Source organism: Fusarium phalaenopsidis (genome assembly GCF_050370095.1).
Source record: "Fusarium phalaenopsidis strain FUZ10S chromosome Unknown contig_32286, whole genome shotgun sequence".
Classification (NCBI taxonomy): domain Eukaryota; kingdom Fungi; phylum Ascomycota; class Sordariomycetes; order Hypocreales; family Nectriaceae; genus Fusarium; species Fusarium phalaenopsidis.
In genome coordinates, this window is record NW_028145413.1 from 3,097,408 (window position 1) to 3,122,944 (window position 25,537).

The window sequence follows — 25,537 nt, forward strand, 5'->3', positions numbered from 1 at the left end:
TCACAAAATCTCGGTAGTCGTAAATTACATCCCACTCGTGCCCCCAAATTCCGGAACGACATACCCGGGTTAAGGGACCGGTTTTTATATCTCTTTCGTCCTTGCTCCGAGCACGGAGCACCAAGCAAGCAAGCTTCCTCATTCATCATAGCCCCACGAGTGTCCTCACAAAGGTCGCGGCCGGCGGTATCGAGGTGAAGAGCACGGTTATGGTGCCAAAGAGGCTCATGGACAGACTCGACAGGGCCGCGGCTCGAGGATCGGTCCGCAGCAGCACCGCCGTGCCAATGGCACTCGAGTTGATGCCCTGGGTCACGCCGCGCGTCACGTAATCGTCCTCTGGGACACGCAGCCAACGCAGGATGCGGGCGCCGAGCACAACACCAAGGATACCACTGATGATGGCTAGGGCGGCTACCGTGTTTGTGTCGCCGCCCAGGTTGACGGTCGCGGGGACGGCCAAGGCGAGCGTCAGGCTGCGCGACGCAAACGCCAGGCTACGGGCTGCCGAGATGCCGCAGGCGTAGCACAACGGCGGGTAAGCGAGCAGGGAGCCGACGCTGATGGCGACGTTTGGGATGACGATGGAGACGAAGTGGGTGCGCAGCTCACGGCGATACTGGAACATGGGGAGGGCGAGTGCCACGATACTGGCGTCGAGCAGTGTGCCAAAGAAGTCACCCGCGCCGGGGAGGACGTGCCGATCCTGCGTCGTGTTCCGCCATAGCTCAATGTACTTTGCCCCTGTGCGGTATGCGTGGAGGGCCGTCGACAAGCTGTCGCCACGTATCTCGGCGAGTGCCCATATCACGAGCACGGTAGCAAGGGACGACACGAGAACAGGGTGGAGGTACTGCTTCCAATTCGCCGGGATGGCCATGGCGGCGAACCAGGCGAGGATGTTGACCGCCATATGAATTGGCATGGCATATCCTGTCGAGTAATAGAGCGGGACGCCGACAAAGAGGAACAGCCCTATGAAGGTTGACAGATCAAGGTTCCCCGATATCTGAGCCGCCCATATCTCGGTTTTTGGTGGTGGCAGGGGGACCTGGGTCGGGTAGCTCGGCGGGTTGAGCGCCTCGACGGCGTTCTCTGGGGCGTGACCGTTGGCATAGTGGTGATCCTGGAGGCGCAGCTGAGGCGGGCTCTGCGGCCGGGATGGTGGTGTCGATGACGGTGCCGAGTCCGATCCTGACACGGGGACTAGTGGGATCTGGGACGGAGCCTGAGAGAAGCTCGTCCGGCGGGAGATGCCGGGGGTGGTGTTCTCGCTTATGGGAATGTCCGGTGTCCGGCGGCCGAGTTCTTCGGCGCGCTGGGATTCGGAGCGCTTGGAGATGCCGAGAGCGAACTGGACGCTACGGGTGATCCAGGCCGCAAGGGCCATCATGATGAAGAAGCCAATAACTCCACCCGGTCAGTCAGATGATTACTTTGTCCGGGAAGCAACTTACCAAAGATGGCAATGATCTTGAAGACTTCGATGACACCGACTGCCGGACTCAGGGGGAGGAGAACGAATGAGGGCGTGAAGAAGACGCCCATCCATCGTAGCGACCAACCAGCCTATCAACGCATTAGAGTCGACTTGGCTAATGTCATCGAGCATCACTTCGGCTTACAGAAACATCGATAAAACTAACCACCTTCCTCGTTCGATGGCTCCCCAGCAACGACTCGCACGCGATAAGGGCGAAGAAGAGCAACATCATACACGTGACAGAAGCTGGGAAAGAAACATTGAACCGGTGGAATATAGAATCGACACCGAAGCATACGGCGAGGGTTATCGTGAGGCCCAGGGGCACGTAGAACCATTCGCGAATGAGTTTACTCTTGTTGTTTCGGGCAGCCTACGTCATCATTAGACAACAGTTTGGTGGATATGGACGAGAGAGCGTCACTCGTAAAGAGTCTCACCAATTTAATGGCTCGCGCCAATGTCTGAACGTCTTTGGTCTGCACCATTGTGTATCATGGGTGAGGAGAAGGGTGGAAGCAAGTGAAGCAGTGGACTCTCGGCCCGTATTAAAGAAGAGAAGCCGAGTCAACGGAGTTGAGGCTCCGGAAGGTGATTCAGAGTATCGAGACGGAGGAAGGCCGAGAACGTTGGTGTAAGCGGCGCTCCACCTGTCCGTTGATCCGCACTAGAGATGATTAGCCTGGGGAGACTGGAAGTTGGCTGTGACAACGAGAGCATACCTGCACCCAACAGGTGAGAGGCCTCAAACGCAGGCCTAAATATATCCCTGTGAAAACTCTTTCAGTTCCAAAGCATGAGATTGCAAAAGAAAATCACAGGGAGGCAAACCAGATCCCCTGTTTTGGTCGGATTTTGGCTCCGGGACGGAGTGGATACGGACACCTCCGGGATCGGCGGCAGGCCGAATTCATGTTGGATTTCCACTTTAACCGCCTGTTTAGGAGTGCAACTCAGGAACAAAGATAAGAAATGAGGTTAAAGTCCCTGCTGAAGGAGGCACAAGAGGTGAAAAATGCAGGGTTTTGGGCCAAAGACCAGGGGCTCGAGCCTGTCCTCAGGGTGTGCAATCCACTGGGAAAAAGCACTGATACAGTCCATGACTTGAAATCGTGCCCTGCCAAGGCGGTTCTTGGTGGCACAGATGGGCTCGAACATCATGAGGCTCTCCGGCATCCATGGTTCCGAGATTTCGCAGATCCAGGGTCATGGATTAAACCGAATGCGGCTCCTCTGAGGCCCCCTTGTCTGCCGGGGGGCGACGACCTCCCAATCACTCGACTGGGCCAGGAACATGGCCAGATCGCCAGGTACGAATACCGCGACTCAGCGATAAACTCAGTTTGCCAAGCCGCGTGTTGCTGCTCCACTGCCGTCTACGCCTGTCGCTTGACCCCTTGGGCGCCGCCGTTGGGCACGGCAGACGAAGGCCGGTCAACAGATGTTGAGATCTGAGGTTCTCGAAGGGCTGTGGTTGGCAAGCTGTGGCGTCGTATGTCATCATGCAGGGTAGGGCGACTTCTCGGAGAGTCGGAGATCGAGCTCATCGTGGATTGAGGTTGTTAGCCATCGTCTCGAATGCTTTAACAGCACTCCAGAAGACTGTCTCTAGCTCAGATGATGTCGTTGGGAGTTGTTGGGACAGTGAGATGTATGATATGAACTTGGCAGGGGTGACAAGCGAAATGGGAGAAGCAAACATTTTGTGACCATGTCAGCACCAGGTGATGAAGAGGCAAGTTACGCTGCGTGCTCCTTCCATCGACTGTAGCCCGCTTCAACACCGTGAAGGAGGAGCGAGTTGCCTTGGGTGTCATGCGCTTATGAAGATGTCGCAAAGATTCTTGATCACGTCTTTCACTTCGCAAATCTTCTTCACAGGCCGTTACTGGCCTTGACAAGTTATCGTTAGCCTTCCTCTCATCACCAGTCTTTTGCCCTCAATAGGTTGACATCCAGCCCTTACCATGTCCTCAGAAACAAGCTCCCCTCACTCTGTTGAGATACATGTAACACCACCCCACGAATCTTCGACCCCCGTTAGTGCTGATGCGCGGTCTGGTATCCTTCGCGAGTCGGTTGAGATACGAGGGAAGAGGGATGGCGATGCCTCGAGTCTATTGCAGCATAATTTGGTGTACGGGTCTGAAATGGATGCCCTGTTACTCGCGCCGGCATTTGAGCACCAAGGAATGAGTTCTTGTCCAGAACTCAGTCGAAGAGATTTGGGCTCCCCAGTAAGTGCTTCTTTAGTTTTACCGAGAAAACATGTCTTTGTATTGATTACTTTGCAGAAATTAACCCCTCCTTCGTCCAACAGTCCCCGTCGCCGTCGCAGCCCGCTCTATCACTCTCATCCAGCAACACCAAGGACCTTCCGCAGCCGGCTGGGACGCCGGTTTAGACGGGTGCGTCCGTGGAGGAGGTCACCGGTGGGATCGAGCCGGTCCATTTCCCCAAATCCACCGCCGGAGCCGACAGATGAATTCAAGCTCCAGACCGGCAAGGAACGGAGACGAAGAGCGCGCGACTCGGGGGAGGAACGGGGCTCAAGGTCCTCGGACGAGCCGGTGCCGATGATCTCGGCTCCGACAGAACTGGAGGGGACTCGCCAGTTGGCCGTGGCGGGGGTTATCTTGGCGACATCGGATCTGGACCGTTTGAGCGTTATGGCAAGACGGCGTCAAGAGAAAAGGGAGTCTGGGGCAGAGCAGACACAGAGTGTCTAGGCAATGGGATGTTCAGCATGGTTTCCTATCCGAGGCAGCTGGTCTGCGACTTGGATCGGTGATTGGATGTGCAGCAGTTATTAACGTTAGCATTGATAGGTTGGTAGATCCCATCGGCATACCTTTGAATACACCGAGCATAGTTATCGGGAACAAGTTGACGCCGCCGATGTTCAAGGAACAAAGTCATGCGAATCTGGGCAATACGCTTCATTTTACAGTCACGCGGGCTACATGTTCGGAATTTGTGGCCGGAATTACCATGCATTGGCCTGCCTCGGTTCCGGGGTAAAGCTGGGGATTGGGGATTGACGGCTCCGGGTTACGTCGGATGACTTCATTGGGGGACTTTGATTGCCGACGCCCTTTCCTCTGTCACAACCTCGCAGCTGTTTTTAACTTGTTGATCTCCCTCGACCTTTTTGCGACTTGCTTCAGCATCATCCCTGTCCTCCCTCAGTTGAAGCTTCACACAATGTTCCGCCCTATCCTCAGACAATGCGCCCGAAGAGCAAGTGCCGCTCCTCTGCGGCCCCTCGCTGCCCGGAGCTTCGCCTCTGCGACAGGGCCGACCTTCAACTGGGAGGATCCCTTGAATTCCAACAACCTCTTGACTGAGGAGGAGCGAGCCATTGGCGAGACTGCGGAGCGATACTGCCAAGAGCATCTGCTCCCCCGAGTACTACGCAAGTTATTTTCCACCCCAGCTTCTCCAATTGCTGTCTAACGTGTGTCAACAGAGGCCTACCGCGACGAGAACTATGATGCCAAGATGCTCGAGGAGATGGGCGAGCTCGGTCTCTTGGGCGCTACGATCGATGGTTACGGCTGCGCTGGTGTCTCATCCGTCGCTGGCGGTTTGATCACACGAGCTGTCGAGCGAGTCGACAGCGGTTACCGATCCGGCATGTCGGTTCAGTCCTCACTGGTCATGGGCGGCATCTACGAGCATGGTACCGCCGAGCAGAAGGAGAGGTTCCTCCCTGAGATGGCCAAGGGAAAGCTCCTCGGCGCCTTTGGCCTCACAGAGCCCAACCACGGCAGTGACCCCGGTAGCATGGAGACGGTAGCGAGACCGCATCCCACAAAGAAGGGCTACTACTTGCTGAGTGGCGCCAAGACCTGGATCACCAACAGCCCTATTGCTGATGTTCTGATGGTTTGGGCCAAGCTGCAAGAGACGGGCAAGATCCGGGGTTTCCTGGTTGAGCGCAAGGACTGCCCGGCTGGTACGCTCGAGACGCCCGCCATCAAGGACAAGAACGGTCTCCGAGCCTCCATCACGGGTATGATCCAGCTCGACGACTGCCCTGTGCCAGAGGAGAACATGTTCCCTACCATTGAAGGCCTCAAGGGACCCTTCAGCTGCCTTAACAATGCCCGATACGGTATTGCACTGGGCGTCATGGGTGCCCTGGAGGACTGCATTGATCGAGCCCGAACCTACTCTCTTGAGCGCAAGCAGTTCAAGGGCAACCCTCTCGCCAAGTACCAGCTCATCCAGAAGAAGCTCGCAGATGCTTCAACCGATGCGGCATACGGCACACTGGCGGCCATCCAGGTCGGCCGACTAAAGGACGAGGGCAAGGCGACACCCGAGATGATCAGCATGGTGAAGCGGCAAAACTGCGACGCCGCGCTCAGGAACGCTCGCATCCTGCAGGAGATTTTCGGAGGTAACGCCGTGAGCGATGAGTACATGATCGGTCGACATGTGGCGAATCTCTTTGTGACGCAGACATATGAGGGCCAGAGTGACATTCACAGTAAGTTTCTTTTGTTCCTGCGTTTTATGACGTGTAGTAACTGACAATGCTCTAGGTCTCATCTTGGGACGAGCCATCACTGGTGTCCAGGCGTTTGTGTAAAGAGCAAAGGGTTGGTTGTTTGATTGGTAAGGAGGCGATTGATAAAAAGAGTCATGGCGATTGCGTGCATACCCGGGTTATAGATGATTTGAAATCAAACATCACGGCATATAACGGCCCCCTCAAGTGAATGCAGAAATCCATAGTAAAATAAAAACGAATAAAGAGAATCACATAGATTTGTCGATGCTAGGTAATCTGTTATTAACTGGACAGCCCCCTATCGTGGCTGAGGACGCCCCAGTGACGTTGCTGAGACAAGCCCTTGAAGGTTGCCAATGCTGGCCAATGCATCCATCGATTGACATGAATGGCCCGGCGAGACCGTCCAAGCAGGTGCTTGCTTGACCGCAGCCGGTATTCCCGGGCCATGATGCAAGACAGGCTTTGGTTTGGCGTTTCTACGTACAGTACCTATCGTTAGTAAACAAACACAATCAGCGTTTCATGAATCGTGCTGCTGCAGGTCAATACAAAGGGCGGAATGATCTGGAAACCGACCAAAAGGCCAAGGAGACGAGCAGAATCTAGACCGAAAATCAGCCCTGGCCACCGCCATCCATTCCCATGTTTGTGCTACTCACCGCCGCCCACCCACTGGCCACGGGCAAGGTTCCAGAGGCTGGCCTGTCGTATTGTCAAGGAAAATAAGCATCTGATGGCGCGGAGCCCATCGAAGTCAAGCGAAGGACATGGGCAGAATGGATACTGTCCTGTACCTCGATCAAGAAATTGACGCGCCCCTTAGCAATGCCCAATGTAGATTCTCGTGGTGACCTGTTAGTGCATGGATACCGCTGATTCGCTTGTGGCGGTGTCTGCTTGGACTGTGGCCCAGTGAGCGATGGAGCTGTGGCCCAGTGCGTACAGTGCCTACTGGGGGGCAGGCGGCGGCGAGTGGCCCCAGTGCAGGCGCAGTGCCCAGTGCCCGCCCAGTCAGCCATGGGGCGCCCATGGAAGGGCCCCGGGCCTAAAAAAACCTGACTTTTCGGGCTGCCAGACGGACCTGAATGGACGGATTTGCCAGCGCAGCGTGGACCTCAGCCACTCACAAACACTGAAGGCACTAAGGTACCTCCTGTAGGTGCCTTAGGTCAGTCAGGTTCCGCTTTCCCTCACCTCTTTGTTGACCTGACCCTCCTTCCCGCTTCTCTTTCTTCTAGGCCCGACCGACCTGACCTCTTTTACTCCATCCGAACGAACCATCTCCTCCAAATCCCGCCTCTTCTCCCTTTTCAGCCTCGACTGAATTTCTTCCTCTCGCCTGCCTGCATAACACAACCATCAACACCAACACTACCGATACTCTTCTACGCATCACCGTGGTCTCTTACGCCTCGGATCGAACCCTGACGTGCGTTCTTTCGAAGCCTTTTCCCCCTCCTCGACCGCTCGTCGTCGTTGTGCAACCCCTCGACTAACTTTCTTCTCCAACACAGAGCGATCGCGAACTCCTCGCACCACACCTCTTAGATACCCCCTCCCCAAATCACAAAATGGCTCTCAAGCGCATCAACAAGGAGCTCACTGATCTCGGCCGGTAAGTCGCACCACGAACGATGCATCCTCACCCCAAGCCCGAGGGGTCAAGTTGGACGCCCAAGACGTCAGGTGGGGCGCTGGTAAGCGGGGTCCTTCGACGACCGACGATGCCAGCGCCTGTCACGACTCCAAAAGTTTTCTTGAGGCCATCACCTCTTTTTGCTGGAATAACGATGCTGACTTTTTCTTTGCAGAGACCCTCCCTCTTCCTGCTCCGCCGGCCCCGTTGGTGAGGATCTGGTAGGCATCATCCCCCCCCGCCCTGACGGACGCACGTGGCTGGCACACATGTCATGACTGTGCTGGAACGCATGCCTCTGCGTAGAGAGCGATCATAACTATTGAGCACGCGACTAACGGATGTGAATAGTTCCACTGGCAAGCTACGATTATGGGTCCTGTGAGTATTTCCCCTAGATTCCGGACACAGATGAGATGCTGGCAATATGCGCCGGCATCGTGGCGAAGCGCTCAGTCGCTTCCTCGCACAGAACCGCGCCTCGCTGCATCTATTCCTCAGATTCGCAAGAGCCTGGCTGACCATGATGAACAGAGCGAGTCCCCATACTCCGGCGGTGTCTTCTTCCTCGCCATCCACTTCCCTACCGACTACCCCTTCAAGCCTCCCAAGGTCAACTTCACTACCCGCATCTACCACCCCAACATCAACTCTAACGGCAGCATCTGCCTGGACATTCTGCGCGACCAGTGGAGCCCCGCGTTGACCATTAGCAAAGGTATGCATGGTTGAGAACCCCTATGGCCAGTTGTCATGATCTAACTTTTGCAGTTCTTCTGTCTATCTGCTCGATGCTGACGGACCCCAACCCTGACGATCCTTTGGTGCCCGAGATCGCCCACGTCTACAAGACCGACCGGCCCCGATACGAGGCCACCGCCCGGGAGTGGACTCGAAAGTATGCGATTTAACGCGAGCAAGGAGAACCGGGGCGGTTAGACCTGGGGTGGATTGCCCTCCCTGTCATGAAGGCAATGTGCAACGATCGAATGAAAGCTTCGCATGCGGTTGCGATATGTCCTTGGTCCGTGGTATCCTGGCGGGCGCTGTGCCCTGAATCAGCGCCTAGGCCACGATTGGCGAGGCAGAGAGCGACGATGCGGAGTGGATTAGTGACGATTGAGGGGAGGAAAGACAAACCAGACAAACAGATCAGCTAGTAAGGGATATCATGCGGCTGGATTTTGGGTTTGCATTGACGACGTGTTTTTGACATCCAGAAATAGGCAGCGTGTACACTTTGTCTCTAGATGTGGATTTCTCTGTGATGTTTTGTGTGATGTTTGCAACTATTTCTTGACTCTAAAGATGTGCCTATCTGGGAGGCTTGTGAGCATGCCAATGAGAGTGAGACTCAGCGACGAGCATCCCCGTGATCATGGAAGTGAAGTGCTAACTTGACCAAGGCAAACGACTGGCCAGGAATGTTGATTTAAAGCGCCGGGGCAAGATTATCTAGGCAGATCTACGTCATGACATGAGATGTGGTGGTCTAAGTATTGGATGTCTGGCTACGATAGGCGCTGACAGGGACGAGGTCGGTGACGGGAAGGACAGCAAGATACGCGCTAATGCTGGAAACGTCCCAACTGGCTATCTGTCTGGCAGCGTGTGAGATTGTGGGGATGGGGTCGACGTGGGATGATTCAGCACAGGAAGATGCATGCCTTGCTTGGGTATGATGGATTACAAACTACAGGAGGGTCGTATGTCAAGAGATGCCAAGCGAGCATGTGTGACTGTTGCGATTTGCCCAGCAAACAAGGAGTGGTTTCGAGTGACGGGCGGTACTTGACACAAGTACCGATATATGACAGGAGGGAAGGCAAAGCAAAGGATTCTGAGATGATGCATGTGTCGGATGAGGTTGTTTGAAACGGAGAGAAGTCAGAGGTGTGACGGGTGGTGATCCTGTTGTATAAGTGATTTGGTATGATAGTTGATCTTGTCAGCGGAAGATCGAGGTGGGCGGATGACAGCACGTGGGCGGGAATGGAAACCAAAAGCCACAATTTTGAAACCATTCAAGGCCGTTTATCCGTGATATGGACTCTCGTCTGGCTCTGGCCGGGAACGGTGACATGAAGCTATTCGCTGTGCCATGCATTGCAACGCAACAGACCAGGGGATGGTTGCCCACGAGTCGTGAAGCGGGACCCGCCTTCGGTACGACGTGCCCGGACAGGCCAAGTCTTGTTGAACCTGTAACAACGGGGTTTCAGACCCAAAGGCGCGAACCATGGCCGATCGTTGGCCTGCGGTTTGGAGATGGTACCGCGGCTCAGCATCGTTGATCGGACGATTTTAATCGCTGGGGAGTTGAATGTGAGGAGATGTTGGATAGATTGAGGTGAAGAGTATTGGCTGTAAATGCTCTTGAGTCTCTTCTACAGCATCTTCTTTGCTGGTGGTTGAACAACGTCGCATTGGATTGGCCGCATGCCTGACAGACAACTCCTGAAATGGCGTGTTGTTTGAGCCGCGTCTCGCCCGTCTCGAGACGGAGGCTTGCTAGTCTTTGAACACCACCTCCTCTGCGGCTCCCTTTTTTCTCTTTTTTGCCTGCCTTTGCGCCTCCTGCTCTCGCTAGAAGGCTCTAGGCGCATGCCAAGCGCGAACCCCGGACACTCGCCGTCTGTGCCTGGTATCATCTCCGTTGTCAACGACTCCGTTTTTTTTTTCCACCACCCACCAGGAGAAGAGAAGCGACGGGAAAGAAGAAAATCAGCTCATGTTTCTTCTCTTTCCGCACCCCCTGGAGGAGTGCGTAGTAACGGTTTTGACACTTGACGCCGCCGATGACAAAGGAGTTGCTGCCCTAGGCTGAGAAACCCTGGTTGTTCTTTTCTCTCACACCTCCATACCTACTACACTCTCCCTTTTCCCCCTCCTTCGTTGTCTTTGAGGCTCTCGTCGCTTCTTTTGGCCTTGCGGTGACAATTACATGACTGGTTTAATCTTCACGCTCTAGACAGCACTCTTTTATTTTTCTTGTGTATAGTCTTGCCGATCACTTTCGCTTCTCGAATAATTCTTCCGTTCAGCTGGCTCTGAATCTCGACGACGACAACAACAACCACTATCGCTCGCCAACTCTGGCAACAACAACAATTCAGGACGCACACAACAAACATTGCGCTCACAATTATCTGAATTGAGAGGAGGATAACGGAATTTGCCTGGTTTTTGGAAAGAAATTAGGGCCAGTCGCCCTCGCATCTGCGAATTCACAACTCGACTTTTGACAAGATGAGCTACCAACTCGATACGTGGAGCGAGAAGCCCTCGGAGCGTTCACGATGGTCTCCCCTTACGCGGATGCTTCTCTCGGGAGAGATGACGCAGGAGAAGCAGCAGGAGCTGTCGACGAGGGAAAAGTTTGATCGCTGGATGATCAACGAGGGTTACCGAAGAGTGTAAGTCACGGCAAATGGGTTCAACACTTGGGATGACAAACTGACCACGCAGATTCGTCTTCGTCTTCATGCTTGCACACGCCCTCATCTTCTCCTTCGCCTGCGTTCACTACTCGATGAAGGAGAGTCTCCAGTCGTCCCGCGACACCTTTGGCTTCACCTTTGTCATTGCCCGTTCTGCGGCCCTAGTTCTGCACGTCGACGTCGCTATCATCCTGTTCCCCGTGTGCCGCACCCTCATCTCGCTGCTGCGCCAGACGCCCCTCAACGGCATCATCCAGTTCGACAAGAACATCAGCTTCCACATCGTCACCGCCTGGTCCATCGTCTTTTGGTCCTGGGTCCACACCATTGCTCATTGGAACAACTTTGCGCAGGTCGCTATCAAGAACAAATTGGGTATCTACGGATGGCTGCTCGCCAACTTTGTCTCGGGACCTGGATGGACTGGATATGTTATGCTGATTGCCCTCATGGGTATGGTTATCACGTCGGTGGAGAAGCCCAGGAGAGCAAACTATGAGCGTTTCTGGTACACTCACCACATGTTCATCGTCTTCTTCTTCTTCTGGTCCATCCACGGCGCCTTCTGCATGATCCAACCTGATGTTGCGCCTTTCTGCACCAGCGTGGGTGCCTCAGCCGTCGGTGTCTTCTGGCAGTACTGGATGTACAGTGGCTTCATCTACCTGGCCGAGAGAATCGCCCGTGAAGTCCGTGGCCGTCACAGGACTTACATCACCAAGGTCATTCAGCACCCCAGCAACGTTTGCGAGATCCAGATGAAGAAGGAGCACACAAAGACGCGAGCTGGCCAGTACATCTTCTTCTGCTGCCCTGCTGTGTCACTGTGGCAGTACCACCCCTTCACTCTGACCAGCGCCCCCGAGGAGGACTACATCTCGATTCACATGCGTTGTGTTGGTGACTTTACCAAGGCTGTTTCTTCGACACTGGGCTGCGAGTGGGGTAAGAAGAAGGGCGACGCGAGCCAGGTTGTTGGTGTTAACGGCAACAATGGAGAGGTTGACCCAGCTCTTCGTCGAGTCCTCCCCCGCGTCTACGTCGACGGTCCCTTTGGCTCTGCCTCTGAAGACGTCTTCAAGTATGAGGTTTCGGTTCTCGTCGGTGCTGGTATTGGCGTGACACCCTTTGCCTCGATTCTCAAGTCTATCTGGTACCGGATGAACTACCCTCAGAAGAAGACGAGACTCTCCAAGGTCTACTTCTTCTGGATCTGCCGTGACTTTGAGTCTTTCGAGTGGTTCCGTTCTCTCCTGCTGGCTGTCGAGGCGCAGGATCTGGACCACCGAATCGAGATCCACACGTACCTGACAGCCAAGATCAAGGCTGACGACGCTACAAACATCATGATCAACGACGCCAATGCCGACAAGGACACCATCACGGGCCTGCGCAGCCCGACCAACTTTGGCCGACCCAACTGGGACATGATCTTCCGAGGCATCAGGAAGCTGCACAGCCCTGCCGAGGCCGGAGTCTTTTTCTGCGGACCCAAGGGACTGGGTAGTGCTCTGCACGTGTATTGCAACAAGTACACCGAGCCTGGGTGAGTTTTTTAATACTTGAGAGTCAAGATCATTCAGCTGACCGTGATTACAGATTCTCTTTTGTCTGGGGCAAGGAGAACTTCTAAGCCCACCCATGTCTTACTGTGTAAGAGGACGGATTGGAAAGAGTTTGTAACATCAGAAGCCATCTTGGTTGGGGGTTTAGATAAAGAGACCACGGTCTTGAAGAGCTTGGAGTTAACATTTTAATACGGATGCCATACAAGCCAACATTTCTTCGTCACAGGCAAAATTTCACTGCTTTTCAGATTTTCAATAAAGTTGCTATACCAGCCATATTATTACGCATGGGATGCCTCCCCGGGTACTGTACTGGGGGAACTAAGCGAGAGTAGTCGTCCAGAGCCAAGTTCATGCATTTTTGCCTATACTCACCGTGAGATAATCCGAACCTGAGGCGCAGGCGAAGTGGTTTGTCCGGGTCTCGATCTCGCGGGTTTGAGTTATCTCGATTGGTCCTGAGGCGTCCTGAAACGTTTCATGGCCAATGATGTACGGGGAGGCCAATGATGACGACGTCTGGTGGAGAGAAGCAGGAGGCAGTCTTGTCAGAGACGGCGTGGCCCTGTTGATCACCCGGGTCCGTCGGACGCGGCATGTCCGTGGGATAGTTTGAGCCTACGGCGGTCAGCCGGGGAGAATAATAACTCGGTGAGCATGTCAGAGAAGATACGGGGTCTAGTCTGGGGAAAGTCAATTGATCAGAGATGTGGCATGTTTGGTGTAGAGATTACGGCGACCGGCATGTACAAGTCACGAGCCTATCCGAGTTGCGCCGAGTCAACGATCAACGTGGCTGAGAAGGTGGGAAGACACTTCTCCAACACTTGCCTTGATCAAGGTTACGGTCGGTCCTCGGATGCAACCATCCAACGAGGCTTGTTATCACTAGCGAAAAAAAAAGGGTCCATGAGCGAGCGAGCCTGGAGAGAAGAGAGAGAGAGAAGAACGACGCATGGGCTTTTCTGGCCCTCGAGTGATGCCATTTCGACCTGGCCCAACGGAAATCGAAACGGATCCCGGACCGTGCTCCTATTTGGGGCATCGGGCTAGACCCCATATGGGCCAAGTCGCCCCTGGCCGACCAGCGTGACCCGTCAAATACGAACAGGGAGGGAGATTGATGTCATTCGTTGGGAGGCCTACCTATGGGAGGATGCATGTGTGTCTGGCTGTCAAGAAAGTGAGAACCAGTTGATGGCTCTGGAAGAGGATCAAGATGTAACCACCCCGTTGGAAAAAGGGACGGTAAGAAAAGTCTCGGCGACGGTTTAATCTCGACTCTCGGCGACACCACAACTAACAAAATGCCCAAATGGTCTTGCTCGATTCATGGAATTGGCTTCTAACAGCCGAAATCACCGACGTAAATCACCTTGGCATTCAAGTCACGTTTTCTTCTTCTTCTCTCTAAGAAAAAAAAAAGACCCAGACGATGATCAACATGCAATGGCAAAAAAGGCATTGCGTCAGGTCCCAAAGACATGTAGCTCATGTCCACTTGGTGTAATTTAGTCGGCGGCCAGTGAAAAACAGCCTAGGCCGAAAAGGGGGGCATGCAACTCCCCAAAAAAGAAGGGGTCATGCCTGCTGCAGAAGGATGTGCGCAGGTCCGGGCAGCCAGAGCGCGTCGCGCTGTGACACATTGCAAAGGTGATGGGAGCATGCAGTTGTAGTTGCAGATGCACGTCTTTAACCGCGGTTTATTTTCGAATGGGAAAAATCTTGATTCGAGTTTCAAGAGGTTGGTGTTTCAATTGATTCATCGTTTTTTATTCGCAACTGTATTCCACGTAGGTTCTTTTTCTCCTTCTACGGTAAACGTTGAAAAGAATTCCTCCAGCTACCAAAATCCTACAGGGGTACTTTGCCACAAAGTATCGGGTACCTTTTAGCGTCCGTTCCTCGTACCTGCCCGCAACTGCAGGTGCACTTTTTTTTAGGCTCGCCCACTCAAAGCCGCCCATCCCGACCGGGCATTCCTTTCACACGTCCCCCCGACTCACTCAACCCATCCTCTCCCCCCTCTGGGTTGCCACGCCTCCTTCTCAATCCTTCGTTCTGCGCACACCAAACCAACCACCACGGGCAGTCTTTTTTCAAGTGCTGCTTGTATCTCCTACTGTTCCTTCCACTCGTTAACTGACCTATTTTGCTGCTTACTCTTCTTTTTCTTTGCGTTGTTTTTTTCCTTTTAGCCCATCATCACTGACTCGCCGTTGCTTGCTCAACTACCTCAACTCTTGACGACGCGCGTGCCATTCTCCCTTTTTACCCACCTCACACAAGCCGGAGCAGCCAACTGCCTGCTTGAGCTGTCGCCCACGCCACGTACCCCCTCTCAATAACATCTTCAATCCGAGACGGGCCCTGTTTTTTATTTCCTGTGTCTTTCATCGACTTGGCCCTCGTGGGTATCTCCAACACCCCCTTGACATCTATTGTCGTCATTCGATCATCGCCTTCTCGACTGGCCTTGATTGAACCGTCCGTCACACTTGCTATCGCCAACTCCAGCAAGACTTGCCGAGATGCAGATTCGACGACTCTTATTCCTGGGCCTGCTCCTCGGAGCTGAAGCCTCCAAGCTCGCTGTCCGCCAGAACGCCAACTCGGGCGCCAACAGCCCCGCGACCACAGCTGAAGAGACCGAGCCGACGGCTGATGCTACAACTGCTCCAGAGGCATCGCCCACCGAAGAAACTACCAACGAACCCGCTGAGACTACCAACAACGAACCGACTAGCGAGCCGGAGCCCACCGAGGACAGCACAACCGAGTCCTCCCCTACGACGACGGACTCTGGGGATACTACCATTACCCGAACTGTCACCGTCACCGATGCCGATGTCAAGACTGTGAGCCAGCAGACGACTGTGATGCGAACCATCACTTCTACCGTCCTCGTTACTTCGACTGCGTTCGAGACCACCACTGTTACTAGCAGCGATGCCGAGACCGCGACTAAAACCGTATATTCCACTACTACCGTGTGGGCCAACGAGAAGCGTGCCCTGAACCTCGCTCCCCGAACTGTCGGCAGCTACGACGAGCCTATCTTCGAGGCGCCCGCGCCCACCATTACTTCGGTCCCCGAATCCTTCAACAACGAGCACTATGGCCTCCGCGCTTTCCGACGAGGCCTCGAGAAGCGTGCCACCATCACCAGGCTCGTTACCGTTACCGTGGGCGAGGATAGCGATAAGACCGTTGTCAACACGGTCGCTCGAACCGTCATTTCTACCGTGAGCAAGGAGACCAAGGTCACCAAGACCATCACCGAGACCGAACAGGCCGGCGCCAAGACCACAGTTACTTCCACCGGCATCCTCACTATTACCTCTACGAGAGTTACCACGGGTGTTGTTCAAACTGTGACTGTTGCGTCCTCGGGAGATTATGGCTCCGCCGGAACTGGTGTCCCCGAGTCCGACAACAACAACAGCAGCAGCGGCGGCGGTGACGATGGTGGACTGTCCACTGGTGCTAAGGCTGGTATCGGTGCTGGTGCTGGTGTTGCCGGTCTTCTCATCATTGGTGCCCTGATCTGGTTCTGCGTCAAGAAGCGCCGCAACGACAAGCACAAGGCCGAGTACGACGATGTCTTTGGCTCGTCCGAGGTCCCCGTTGGCGGTCCCGTCAGCGGCTCTGGTACTGCTCCCAACATGTCCCAGGTCTCCCCCACCACTGCTTCCTCAACTCTGGCTCCCAGCCGCAACCCTACCAAGGGTTCTACTCCTGAAGGCTACCGTGGCACCGCTCTTGGTGATGGCCGTGCCGGATTCGCCAAGCCCCAACCCTACGGACGTGCCTACATGCCCGCGAGCCCCGAGACAAACTATTCGCGCACTACCGGTGGTGACAACATGGGAGGCGTGAGCCCCGAAACCAACTACTCTCGTGTCGCTGGAGGCGAGCAGGGCTCTCCCAACTTTGCTGCCGCTGAGATGCACAGCCCTGCCAACACAGCTGAGCTCGCCAGTGACAGCGCCGCTGCTCGATGGCACCAGAACGACGCCGCCGAGATCGACGGTAACCAGGTGACGAGTCCTCACGGATCATCGCCTCCAGCGAACGTGTATGAGATGCCGGCGCAGCCTTACAGGTAAATGAGAGGTATCGCCATGTGTCGAGTACAACGGCCATGGCAAAAAGGAAGGAAAAAGGAGGAAAGCGAGATTCTTGATTTGACCTTTTCGAAGATCTGATTGGGAGAGGGAATAATAATGTCAGATACTTGTACATACGTTGTAACACCCATTTTTCCTTGCGTCTATCATGCATGAACCTGTACACAGCGGATGAAGAGGGGGGATTTCCGCACCTCATACCCTTTATATTCTTTTGTTGCCATTCGTTCTCGTGGGTAGGGACCGTGATATTCATACGTCTCATACGGGTGTTGTTGAAAGGTGTGATTGGAGTGAAATGATACATACGGGGAGGACAAGGTTCCCGAAGGTTAGTTAGGGATCCTGTCACGTTAATTGAGTAACAGCGATGATCAATGTAGCCCATTTTCCGCCATGTTTCTGTGTGTCTGAGTTTTGAGTGGTTGAGTGTTGGTAATCATAGATCATGGTTGATTTGGAATTAGTGCTCGCGTGCTGTGACTGGTTGTGGGTGGGACGAGTGACGATGTGGTACGGACCGTGGCACTGGATGATGCGGAGTCATTTTACTCTTGATTCTTTGCTCATTGCTTGGGTTGTCATTGACTCGTGAATACACACTATGCAATTCGGGTTTTGTGAAGTTTTGTGAAAAGCAATATGGTCAGTCACGAGCATAGGTGGTGACGACGAGATAGTATCTGACCCTCGACATGAAGTGGGTGATGGAGAAGTCGGCCGCCTAGGAGTGGCCGTTATCGGTGGCGCGATGCCGTGCATGGCCGGGAGGGAAGGATGCATGCAATGAATGGGTAAATGCGCAACTGCCAAGTAAGGGAGGGTTCACGAGAACCACCCAGCAGAAGAACTGCAGTAGATCTCTTGCTTGGATTCTCTCACATGTTCGCATCTGATACTCGCCTCTGATTCAATTGCCACAACAAACAAACCCCTTGGAAAAGAGTCACTCACCACATCTTTTCCCTCGATGGTAGCGTTCCATCTGCCCGTAAAGTGTCTCGGCCAGACCCAAAACCCACCCAATCTCAAAGTCTCCTACCTCCTCTTTCTTCCCCCACGATGAAGAGAGCACGGCCTATGAGCAAGGACTAGATGGTCTGACAAAGAGCGGAGCTTTGTCATAAAACGATACCTATCTGATTTTTTTTTTTATCTCTCGCCTGCCGCCAAGACTAGTTAGTTTTTGGGTGTTACCTTTGCTCATGTGGCGCGGCCTTTTCTTCACGCCAACCCCATTCTTGACAGCTGCATCGTTCGTTCGGTTTCTTCCAGAAGGAAACCTTCGTTGGAAGAGGAGAAGAAGCGGTTTGTTCCCATTGTGAGTTTCTCTTTTCTTTTCTTTCTTTTTTTCTGTGTTGAAGAGTGCGCATAACTCATCCTTGTGTAGATCTCGGCAAATCATCAACTTTGACCATGGCCAACAAGTCCGAGTTTGCACCTGGTGAGGAAACCACCACGCCCCAGACCTTGGGCGATGATGAGGCTCAAGTTCAGACTCACACGGCCGAGGATGAGAAGAGGCTCGTGATGAAGCTGGACTTTTACATCATCCCCCTCGTCATGGTCCTTTACCTCTTTAGTTTCCTCGACAGGTTTGTTGTTGCTCCTCGACAAGTCTTTTTTTCCTGGTTCTTGGTGACTAATTCGAACTTGCAGAGTCAACATTGGTAATGCGAGGTTGTACGGTCTCGAAGAGGATCTGAACCTCTCTTCGGAGCAGTTTCAGGTTGCCGTGTCCATCCTGTTTGTCACGTATCTGCTCTTTGAGGTTCCTTCCAACCTTGTCTTGAAGCTTTTTACTCCTCGACGCTGGATCGCTTTCATTGCTGCCGCGTGGGGACTCATCGCCACTCTCATGGGTCTGGTCAACTCATACGGCGCCCTCATTGCTTGCCGTCTTTTGCTCGGAGCTGTCGAGGCCGGTCTGTTCCCTGGCTTGACTGTTTACCTGACCTTCTTTTACACCAAGCAAGAACTCGCCCTGCGCGTGGGGTACCTCTTCGTCAGTGCCGCCGTCGCGGGTGCCCTTGGTGGTCTGCTGGCGTATGGCATCGGCCACATGGACGGTCTGCACGGCATGAGCGGATGGCGCTGGATCATGATCATTGAGGGCATCCCGAGTTTCCTGGTCGGCATCGTGACATACTTTGCGTTGCCCAACGATGCTGAGACGGCCTACTTCCTCGACGACAAGGAGAGGAAGCTGATGCGAGTGAGGCACGCTCGCGAGTATGGAAACACAGAGTCCAGCCGCGAGTTTAGCAAGGCGGATATGCTCTGCGCTTTCAAGGACTGGAAGGTGTGGGCGTTTTGTGTTGCGCAGTTTGGTGTCGACACCATGTTGTATGGTAAGTCTCCAACATTTGACTTCGACCTTTTCTGAGTCCAATTTGATCCTAACGGGCCATCACAGGCTTCTCGACTTTCCTCCCCACCATCATCAAGGATCTTGGTGACTGGACGGTTGCAGAGACTCAGCTCCTCACGGTGCCGTGCTACTTCCTCGGCGCGGCAGCATACATGACGACGGCCTATCTCTCGGACCGTATGCAGCGCCGTGGGCTGTTCTGCGTCATCTTCGGTCTCATCAGCGTCGTTGGATACGCCGTCTTGTTGGCGGACGTGGCCTCGGGCGTTCACTACTTTGGATGCTTCCTCGTTGCGGGTGGACTGTATGTTGTTGTTGGTCTGCCACTGGCTTGGGTAAGTTTGACATAAGATGTGTGAGATTGACGTATGATTGACAGAGCTGTGTTGCAGTTGCCGACAAACTCGCCACGATATGGGAAGCGTACGACTGGTACGGGTATGCAGTTGACCTGGGGCAATGCGGCGGGCATCATGTCTGCTTTTATCTAGTGAGTATGCCTCCTTGAGAGGAGAGCCTCTTGCTGACAAGACCGAAAGCCCTGCCAAGGACAAGCCCCGTTACACTCGCGGTCACGCCGTGACGCTCAGCATGGTGGCTCTCGGAACCATCATCTACGGATTCCTCTGGTGGTGGTACAAGCGGGTGAATGAGCAGCGACAGGCTGGTGTAATGAAGGAGAAGCACCGAAACATGCGTGAGGATGAGCTGGCAGAGCTTGGTGATGAGAGTCCGCGCTACAGGTATACCATTTGAGAGAGGTAGATGGTGTTTGGGTGTATGAGAGACATGAAGTCAAGACGGTAATGGACAGTGAGAATAGGGGTAAAAGGTGGAATAGATCGAGCTCTGGAATAGATGGATAGATAAAGATGAAGGACATGGATGACGTCTCCCCTCGGAATCCGGCAAGCAGCATCGTGGGCGGTAGCGAGGTTTATGTGTTAGCTCAATGACCATCTCGGCAGAAAGAAGCCGTAGAGGCAGAGCCTCACAAGAAAGACGCGCAAGACCCGCACGGGCCTTTCTTAGCCATTCCAATGTTTGTGGCTTGGAAAAGAGCCCAAGTTCGGGTTGACAAAAAGCTGCTCAATGTCGTGTCCATGATGCAGGTCAACCGTGGCCCTACTGAAAAAAATGGCGAGATCCATTGGCCCCGACGGGCAAATGGGGAAGAAGCGGCACGCGGATTGGACATGCGTACGTCAGCTTGTGTTGTATGGAGGGGGGCTTGTGCATATACGAAGTTTTTTGGGGCTGGCTGGAATATGTACATGTGCGTGGTGGAATGTGACGATGAACGAGGAGAGGCGAATCGTTGTTGTTTTGTTATTTGTTTTGCTGCGTTTTTATTGTCTCTGTAATTGAACTGTTCAGCTTGGGTTGAGTAGAGATGGACGTGCCACTATTCAGTCCCCCTTAATAAACTTGCCGATCCATGGATGCCGTGTTTTTTGCTTCTTTCCATGTTCTCGGGCAGTCGGCACTACTAACAAACCGCAGTAAGACTTGGGACGGCTCACTCTTTCCGTTAGCTGGGAATCATCACGAACACCCACTCGCTCATCTTTGCCACCGAAAAGGCCCCCTATTACTTGTCTTGTCTTAACTGAACGCACCAACCAATACACGTAGGTACCCCAGGAATAACGCGGTGGGCCGGAGGCTTTCTCAGCATTGGTTCCAAAATTAACACCCCAGAGCCTGGTACTGCCCAGGCAGGGTCCTGCGTCCAGTGGAGCAAGGTCTTTTTAAAGCATTGCATTTGACCTTCTCTTGTTCCCCTGGTTTCCTGCACTGCATTCCCATTTTTCTTACTTCCTTTTTTACCTGGGTGCCTTCGTTTCACATTTGCCCAGCCTCGTCCTTCGCTTGACTGCTTATTTTTTCTTCGTTACTCCTTCCCCTGGAAGTTGGCTCTTGCTTCATTTTCCATCTCTTCCGGCTTCGTCTCCCCTTTTCCAACTTACTCTTCGAGTCGAGCCGTCAACCATCACTTGATCGAGCCATATAACGAACGAACATCTTGCATCGTACAAGAATCATAATCACATCACCGAATTGATACACGATTTAATCACCTCATCTTTTACAACACCGACATCATGCGTTTCGCCAAGCACGTTCTTCCTCTCGCTCTCGTCATCACCGGCGTCATCGCTGCTGGTGACGAGTCTACCACCGAGGTGGCCAAGGCCAAGGCCACTGCCTCCGACGACAAGGCCAGCCAGACCACGGCCGAGCCCGAGGAGACCAAGGGGTCCGACAAGACAGAGGAGGCTGAGCCCACGGCTACCGGAGACGACAAGGACAAGGACAGCACCGACAAGGACAAGGAGACCGAGACTGAGAAGAACAGCAAGGCCAAGGCCACCTCTGCCACCGAGACGGAACAGTCGATTGTCTCGTGGAACCCTCCTCAGCCCACGACCATGGCCCCCGACATCAATGCTTCTTCCCGCTCTATCCAGACCTCGGGCTACATGGCCCTGACCATGGTGGGCATCGTGTCCATCGCCGCTGCTTTCCTATGAGAGAAACAGAAGCTCTGCTATTCACAGCTATTCCTTGTCGATATTCCATCAAGTCTGAAAATGACCTGAAAGCATGTCATTGTTGGCGTCCAACTTCTGTCTTTTGTTTTTTGCTTTTTATTATTTTATGGCGCTGCAACGGGTGGGAATTGGGATTGGCTTTTGGCGGGTTAATCAGCTTTAGTTGGGTGGACGCGTCGTCCGTGAGTATGTGGCGTGGCGCTGAGACAAGTCAATTTGTTTCGCGGAAAAGGCGGGAAATTGGATAAGAGAAAGAGAGAAAGCTCTACTAGACCAGGCACTTGAGAGATAGAAGAGCATTTGCCTCGAGAATAATAATTGTCCATACAGATGACTGCTGACAATTGAGAATGGTTAAACATGTTCGAGTTCAAGGCTTGCTTGTGATCAGCCGATGTGGTTGAGTTGGCTTCGGGGCTAGTGGACGGAATGCGGATTCAACCCGGCCCCACTTTCGGAGTCCGGAGGTGGAAGCCGGACTGGCATTGTCAAAGGATGGGCAGCACCTGATAATCAACCCAACTATTCGATAAAGGGCTTTCAACTCATTCGCTGGGTATTCATCTCTGAGCCAAGGCCACGTTTGACCCTTCAGAGACAAAACAGCAGCTTCACAAAGAGGCCACATGGAAGCTGTCCAATCACGCAGTCGGCTGGCGACGTCATACCTAACCCACCTCTCTATCCGCCCAATCACTCGCGATTGCCCCGCCCCCTCATCGATGTGATGGGAAGCTTGGTTTTAGGTCCAGTCCAGTGTGTGTGTCGCCCAGCGCGTGCTGCGGCTTCCCAGGTCGGGTCCCCCATTCTAGACCGGGGCCGTAGGTCTCCTTCAGTGAGGCTTGCAGCGCTGCAGCGGCAGGGCGATGAGCTCTGGTCCAGTGAGGAAGGGGCGATGTGTGCCTTGCATCCTTCCAATCTCTCTCCATGGGCCCTGGGCATCATTCCAGTTTCTCGCCCAGCTGATCTTTTTGCGACGACACACACACGCACTCACGCATTTCCTTTCTTCTTCCTCATCATCCCCCCTTCGTCATCTCTCTTCTAACAATTCCATCTATTCTCTCTTGTTCCGACAGACAATCGCGACTCTATACACTACCGCCTTCTCTGTCTGCCCATTGACATTGACGTGCGCGCCCAAACTGCCTGAGCCGCTGTGGACGGCGGATCATCTCGTTTCCTGACGTCGCCTCACATTCACGCTCGCCTTTGTTCGCTACTCCTCCATCACCCATCATCTCGACCTCCTTCTCTTGGTCAATCTACAGACACCATGGCGCAGACGCAACCCCCAACCTTTATCAACCTCCCGCCTCCGGGCTCCAGACCAGAGACACCCTCTGAGATGCCGTGGGTCCCTCTCGCTCCAACTAACCTCGTCGTGCAATGACGTCGCATTGCTTGAACCTCGACATGGAACTGACCTCGCTCCTTGCTTCTTATCAGCGGTACTCCCACGAGCACCACCACCTCCCTCTCCGCTCTGTCCACCACAGCCATCAAGGACGGCCATCGCGGCCACTTCCCCCAGGGTCCCCTTGGCAGAGGCCACCAGCACAACCCTTCCACCACCAGCCTCGAGGCTGAGCGCGCCGACCGCATCTCCCGACTCGCTGGCCTCGAGCGCGTTGCCACCCTCCGAGCCCCGACCCATGCGCCTCCTCCCGCCGGCGCTTCCTCCGCTTCGCCGCAAACCACCCCGACCTCGACGACCGGCTTCCCTCCCAACTTCCCTGCGACCCAGCACCTGACTCCCGCCTACTTTGATAGCAATGGACAGCCTGTTGCTGTCACCAAGATGAGCACTGTTGGCACAGCCAGCGCGACCGAGAGCCACATTGGCGAGGGCGATGATGCGCGCACCACGGGCGGCGACCATGACGAGGATATGCTGAGCACCGATACCAATTATCGTGAAGCCGATTCAGTTACAAGCATGGGGGGTTATCCCGATGCCATGGATGAGGATCTTGATGGTACCACAACTCGATCCGTAGGCGGCTACGATGATCGAATGAGTGACGACGGTTCTGCATCTCTGGTGGGCTTTGGTGAAGGCGCTGGCAGCACCGTGTCTGGGCCCATCTACCACCGTCGACCAGCCCCTCAGATCTGGGGTCTTGAGAGGACGAACTCAGGGCTCAGCGACGCTCGGCGCGAGCGCGACACTCATATGGGTGGTGACACGCCTGTGAGCATCTCTGCCCTCCAGGAGCGCCGTGACGCCCGGATGGTGGATGGTGTAGCCACCGACCCGAACCCAGGACAGGGTGCTGAGAACGATACCTTCGTTGACACAACCTTCCGAGGGCCCGTACCGGTGTCGCAAGCGCAGTCACAACCTAGTGCTGGTCACGAAGCAGCGGAGAGGATCGTCCAGCGGCTAGACAGAGGCGAAACCAGAGCACCAGCGTCGGGCCTAGTAGGGCCTGGTCGAGGTGATGAGCCTCTGGGCAAATTCTACTTTGAGGGTGAGAAGCGTGATGACTGATGAAAAGACCATGACGAAAAGGGATCCAAGTCCGAAAATGTTATTTGGGGACATTTCCTATGCTCAACCTGGGGCGACGCTACGGTTCTGTATGCTCTTTTAAGGAAACCAAGTCTGTTAGAGGTGGAAAGAACGAATTGCCCTTTCATGTTGCTATATGCGTCTGAAGGTGTTCATGTATCGTGCTTAGGATCATAAATGCATTCTGTCCTTCCGGCGATAGGTCGTTTCTCTGCCTATGATGTGACTGTTCAACCTGGCTCCCAGGTGTTGCTCTAGGTCATAGTCAACGAGCCGACTCTCTTCTACCTGAGCCTCTTCAAAGTGTCACAACACGAGTAACCGAGGTTGATGAATATCCGGGGGGGTTAACCTCTAGGAAGAAGAGGCAACTTCTAAGTTCATGCTAGGTCATAAAATTAGGTAGTTGATCGCATCACTCCAGACTAATATGTTTCATTTTGACTCATCACTGATGAGATATAACCTGTAGATGACTCGACAATCATGTTGGCAGGGCGCACAAGGGGCAGCAAAGACCTGCCAAAGGTGCCAGAGGCACAGAAGAGGCAGCACAGACATGAATACGTCTTCTACGTGTGCCTTGAACAAGACTGCAACATCTATATCGAATAATGGAGTATTATGAAGGCCTCAGCTTCGACAAAGTCACATAGGCAATCGAGAAACAAGTGAAATGACAATGACCATCAAATGAGTCCACCTGGCTCAGCATCTTGTTCTTGCTTTGGTTCGTCTTGCATCATTGTAAAACTACCGGAATAAAAGCAAAAGCAGCAGCATCATAGCATGCCTACAACATCTCGGCATGTTTCCAATTCTGATTGTTCAGTTGCCCCAGCCTGACATTCTCGACGCCGGGTGCTTCATATCCCATCATCCCGTAAAATGGAAGCAGATGGCAGTAATAATAAAACCAGTCGCAAATAAAAAGACATTGCCGTATCCCCTTCCGTTCAAAGGCTCTGGTTCCTCTCATGAGACGAGACACCACCCAGATCCAAAAACATGAACGCCTTGCTTCTCCTCAATCCATCCCCTTAGGGGTAGGACCTCCAGTATATAAAAGTCATGCTGTGCCACCCAAAGTGCCTGAGTGGCGTGGTCGGAGGTTCGTTCGGATCAAAAACAATAAAAGAAAAAGGCGTGGATCTCATAATCCCGCGGGTTACAGAAGAATAGTCAAAACCTCCATTCCTCATGATAGCCCTGATATTAACATCGTCATAGTAAAGTGATCAAAGATGATTGCCTCCGTGTTGAAATGATCAAGGCATTGGTTGTTCTTCTCGAATCCTGTACTCGTGTGTAACCCTG

The 25,537-nt window shown here is 53.8% G+C and overlaps 8 protein-coding genes across 8 annotated transcripts; 7 read left to right on the top strand and 1 right to left on the bottom strand.

The window, feature by feature from the left end:
- Positions 1-145: 145 nt before the first annotated feature.
- LRP88_03245 (LrgB-like family-domain-containing protein) lies at positions 146-1,971 on the bottom strand (the record flags this gene model as incomplete). Its single annotated transcript, XM_083239873.1, has 4 exons — positions 146-1,410; positions 1,458-1,569; positions 1,626-1,856; positions 1,924-1,971. The coding sequence occupies 4 exons, from the start codon at positions 1,969-1,971 to the stop codon at positions 146-148; spliced, it is 1,656 nt and encodes a 551-aa protein (XP_083105003.1).
- A 2,716-nt stretch (positions 1,972-4,687) lies between these two features.
- Positions 4,688-6,080, top strand: LRP88_03246 (acyl-CoA dehydrogenase/oxidase; the record flags this gene model as incomplete). The annotated part of the gene is made up of 3 exons (XM_083239874.1): positions 4,688-4,898; positions 4,953-5,978; positions 6,034-6,080. The coding sequence occupies 3 exons, from the start codon at positions 4,688-4,690 to the stop codon at positions 6,078-6,080; spliced, it is 1,284 nt and encodes a 427-aa protein (XP_083105004.1).
- A 1,496-nt stretch (positions 6,081-7,576) lies between these two features.
- On the top strand, positions 7,577-8,552 carry LRP88_03247 (ubiquitin-conjugating enzyme/RWD-like protein; the record flags this gene model as incomplete). The annotated part of the gene is made up of 5 exons (XM_083239875.1): positions 7,577-7,620; positions 7,817-7,862; positions 7,993-8,022; positions 8,176-8,359; positions 8,413-8,552. 5 exons carry the CDS (start codon positions 7,577-7,579, stop codon positions 8,550-8,552), a joined length of 444 nt encoding a protein of 147 aa, XP_083105005.1.
- Positions 8,553-10,890: 2,338 nt separating this feature from the next.
- LRP88_03248 (ferric reductase NAD binding domain-containing protein) lies at positions 10,891-12,714 on the top strand (the record flags this gene model as incomplete). Its single annotated transcript, XM_083239876.1, has 3 exons — positions 10,891-11,057; positions 11,110-12,627; positions 12,681-12,714. 3 exons carry the CDS (start codon positions 10,891-10,893, stop codon positions 12,712-12,714), a joined length of 1,719 nt encoding a protein of 572 aa, XP_083105006.1.
- Positions 12,715-15,180: 2,466 nt separating this feature from the next.
- LRP88_03249 (uncharacterized protein) lies at positions 15,181-16,758 on the top strand (the record flags this gene model as incomplete). The annotated part of the gene is made up of 1 exon (XM_083239877.1): positions 15,181-16,758. One exon carries the CDS (start codon positions 15,181-15,183, stop codon positions 16,756-16,758), a length of 1,578 nt encoding a protein of 525 aa, XP_083105007.1.
- Positions 16,759-18,195: 1,437 nt separating this feature from the next.
- Positions 18,196-19,906, top strand: LRP88_03250 (major facilitator superfamily domain-containing protein; the record flags this gene model as incomplete). The annotated part of the gene is made up of 5 exons (XM_083239878.1): positions 18,196-18,374; positions 18,439-19,130; positions 19,196-19,485; positions 19,543-19,640; positions 19,690-19,906. The coding sequence occupies 5 exons, from the start codon at positions 18,196-18,198 to the stop codon at positions 19,904-19,906; spliced, it is 1,476 nt and encodes a 491-aa protein (XP_083105008.1).
- Positions 19,907-21,255: 1,349 nt separating this feature from the next.
- On the top strand, positions 21,256-21,684 carry LRP88_03251 (uncharacterized protein; the record flags this gene model as incomplete). Its single annotated transcript, XM_083239879.1, has 1 exon — positions 21,256-21,684. The coding sequence occupies one exon, from the start codon at positions 21,256-21,258 to the stop codon at positions 21,682-21,684; it is 429 nt and encodes a 142-aa protein (XP_083105009.1).
- Positions 21,685-22,981: 1,297 nt separating this feature from the next.
- LRP88_03252 (uncharacterized protein) lies at positions 22,982-24,199 on the top strand (the record flags this gene model as incomplete). Its single annotated transcript, XM_083239880.1, has 2 exons — positions 22,982-23,058; positions 23,155-24,199. The coding sequence occupies 2 exons, from the start codon at positions 22,982-22,984 to the stop codon at positions 24,197-24,199; spliced, it is 1,122 nt and encodes a 373-aa protein (XP_083105010.1).
- Between the last annotated feature and the right edge of the window lie 1,338 nt (positions 24,200-25,537).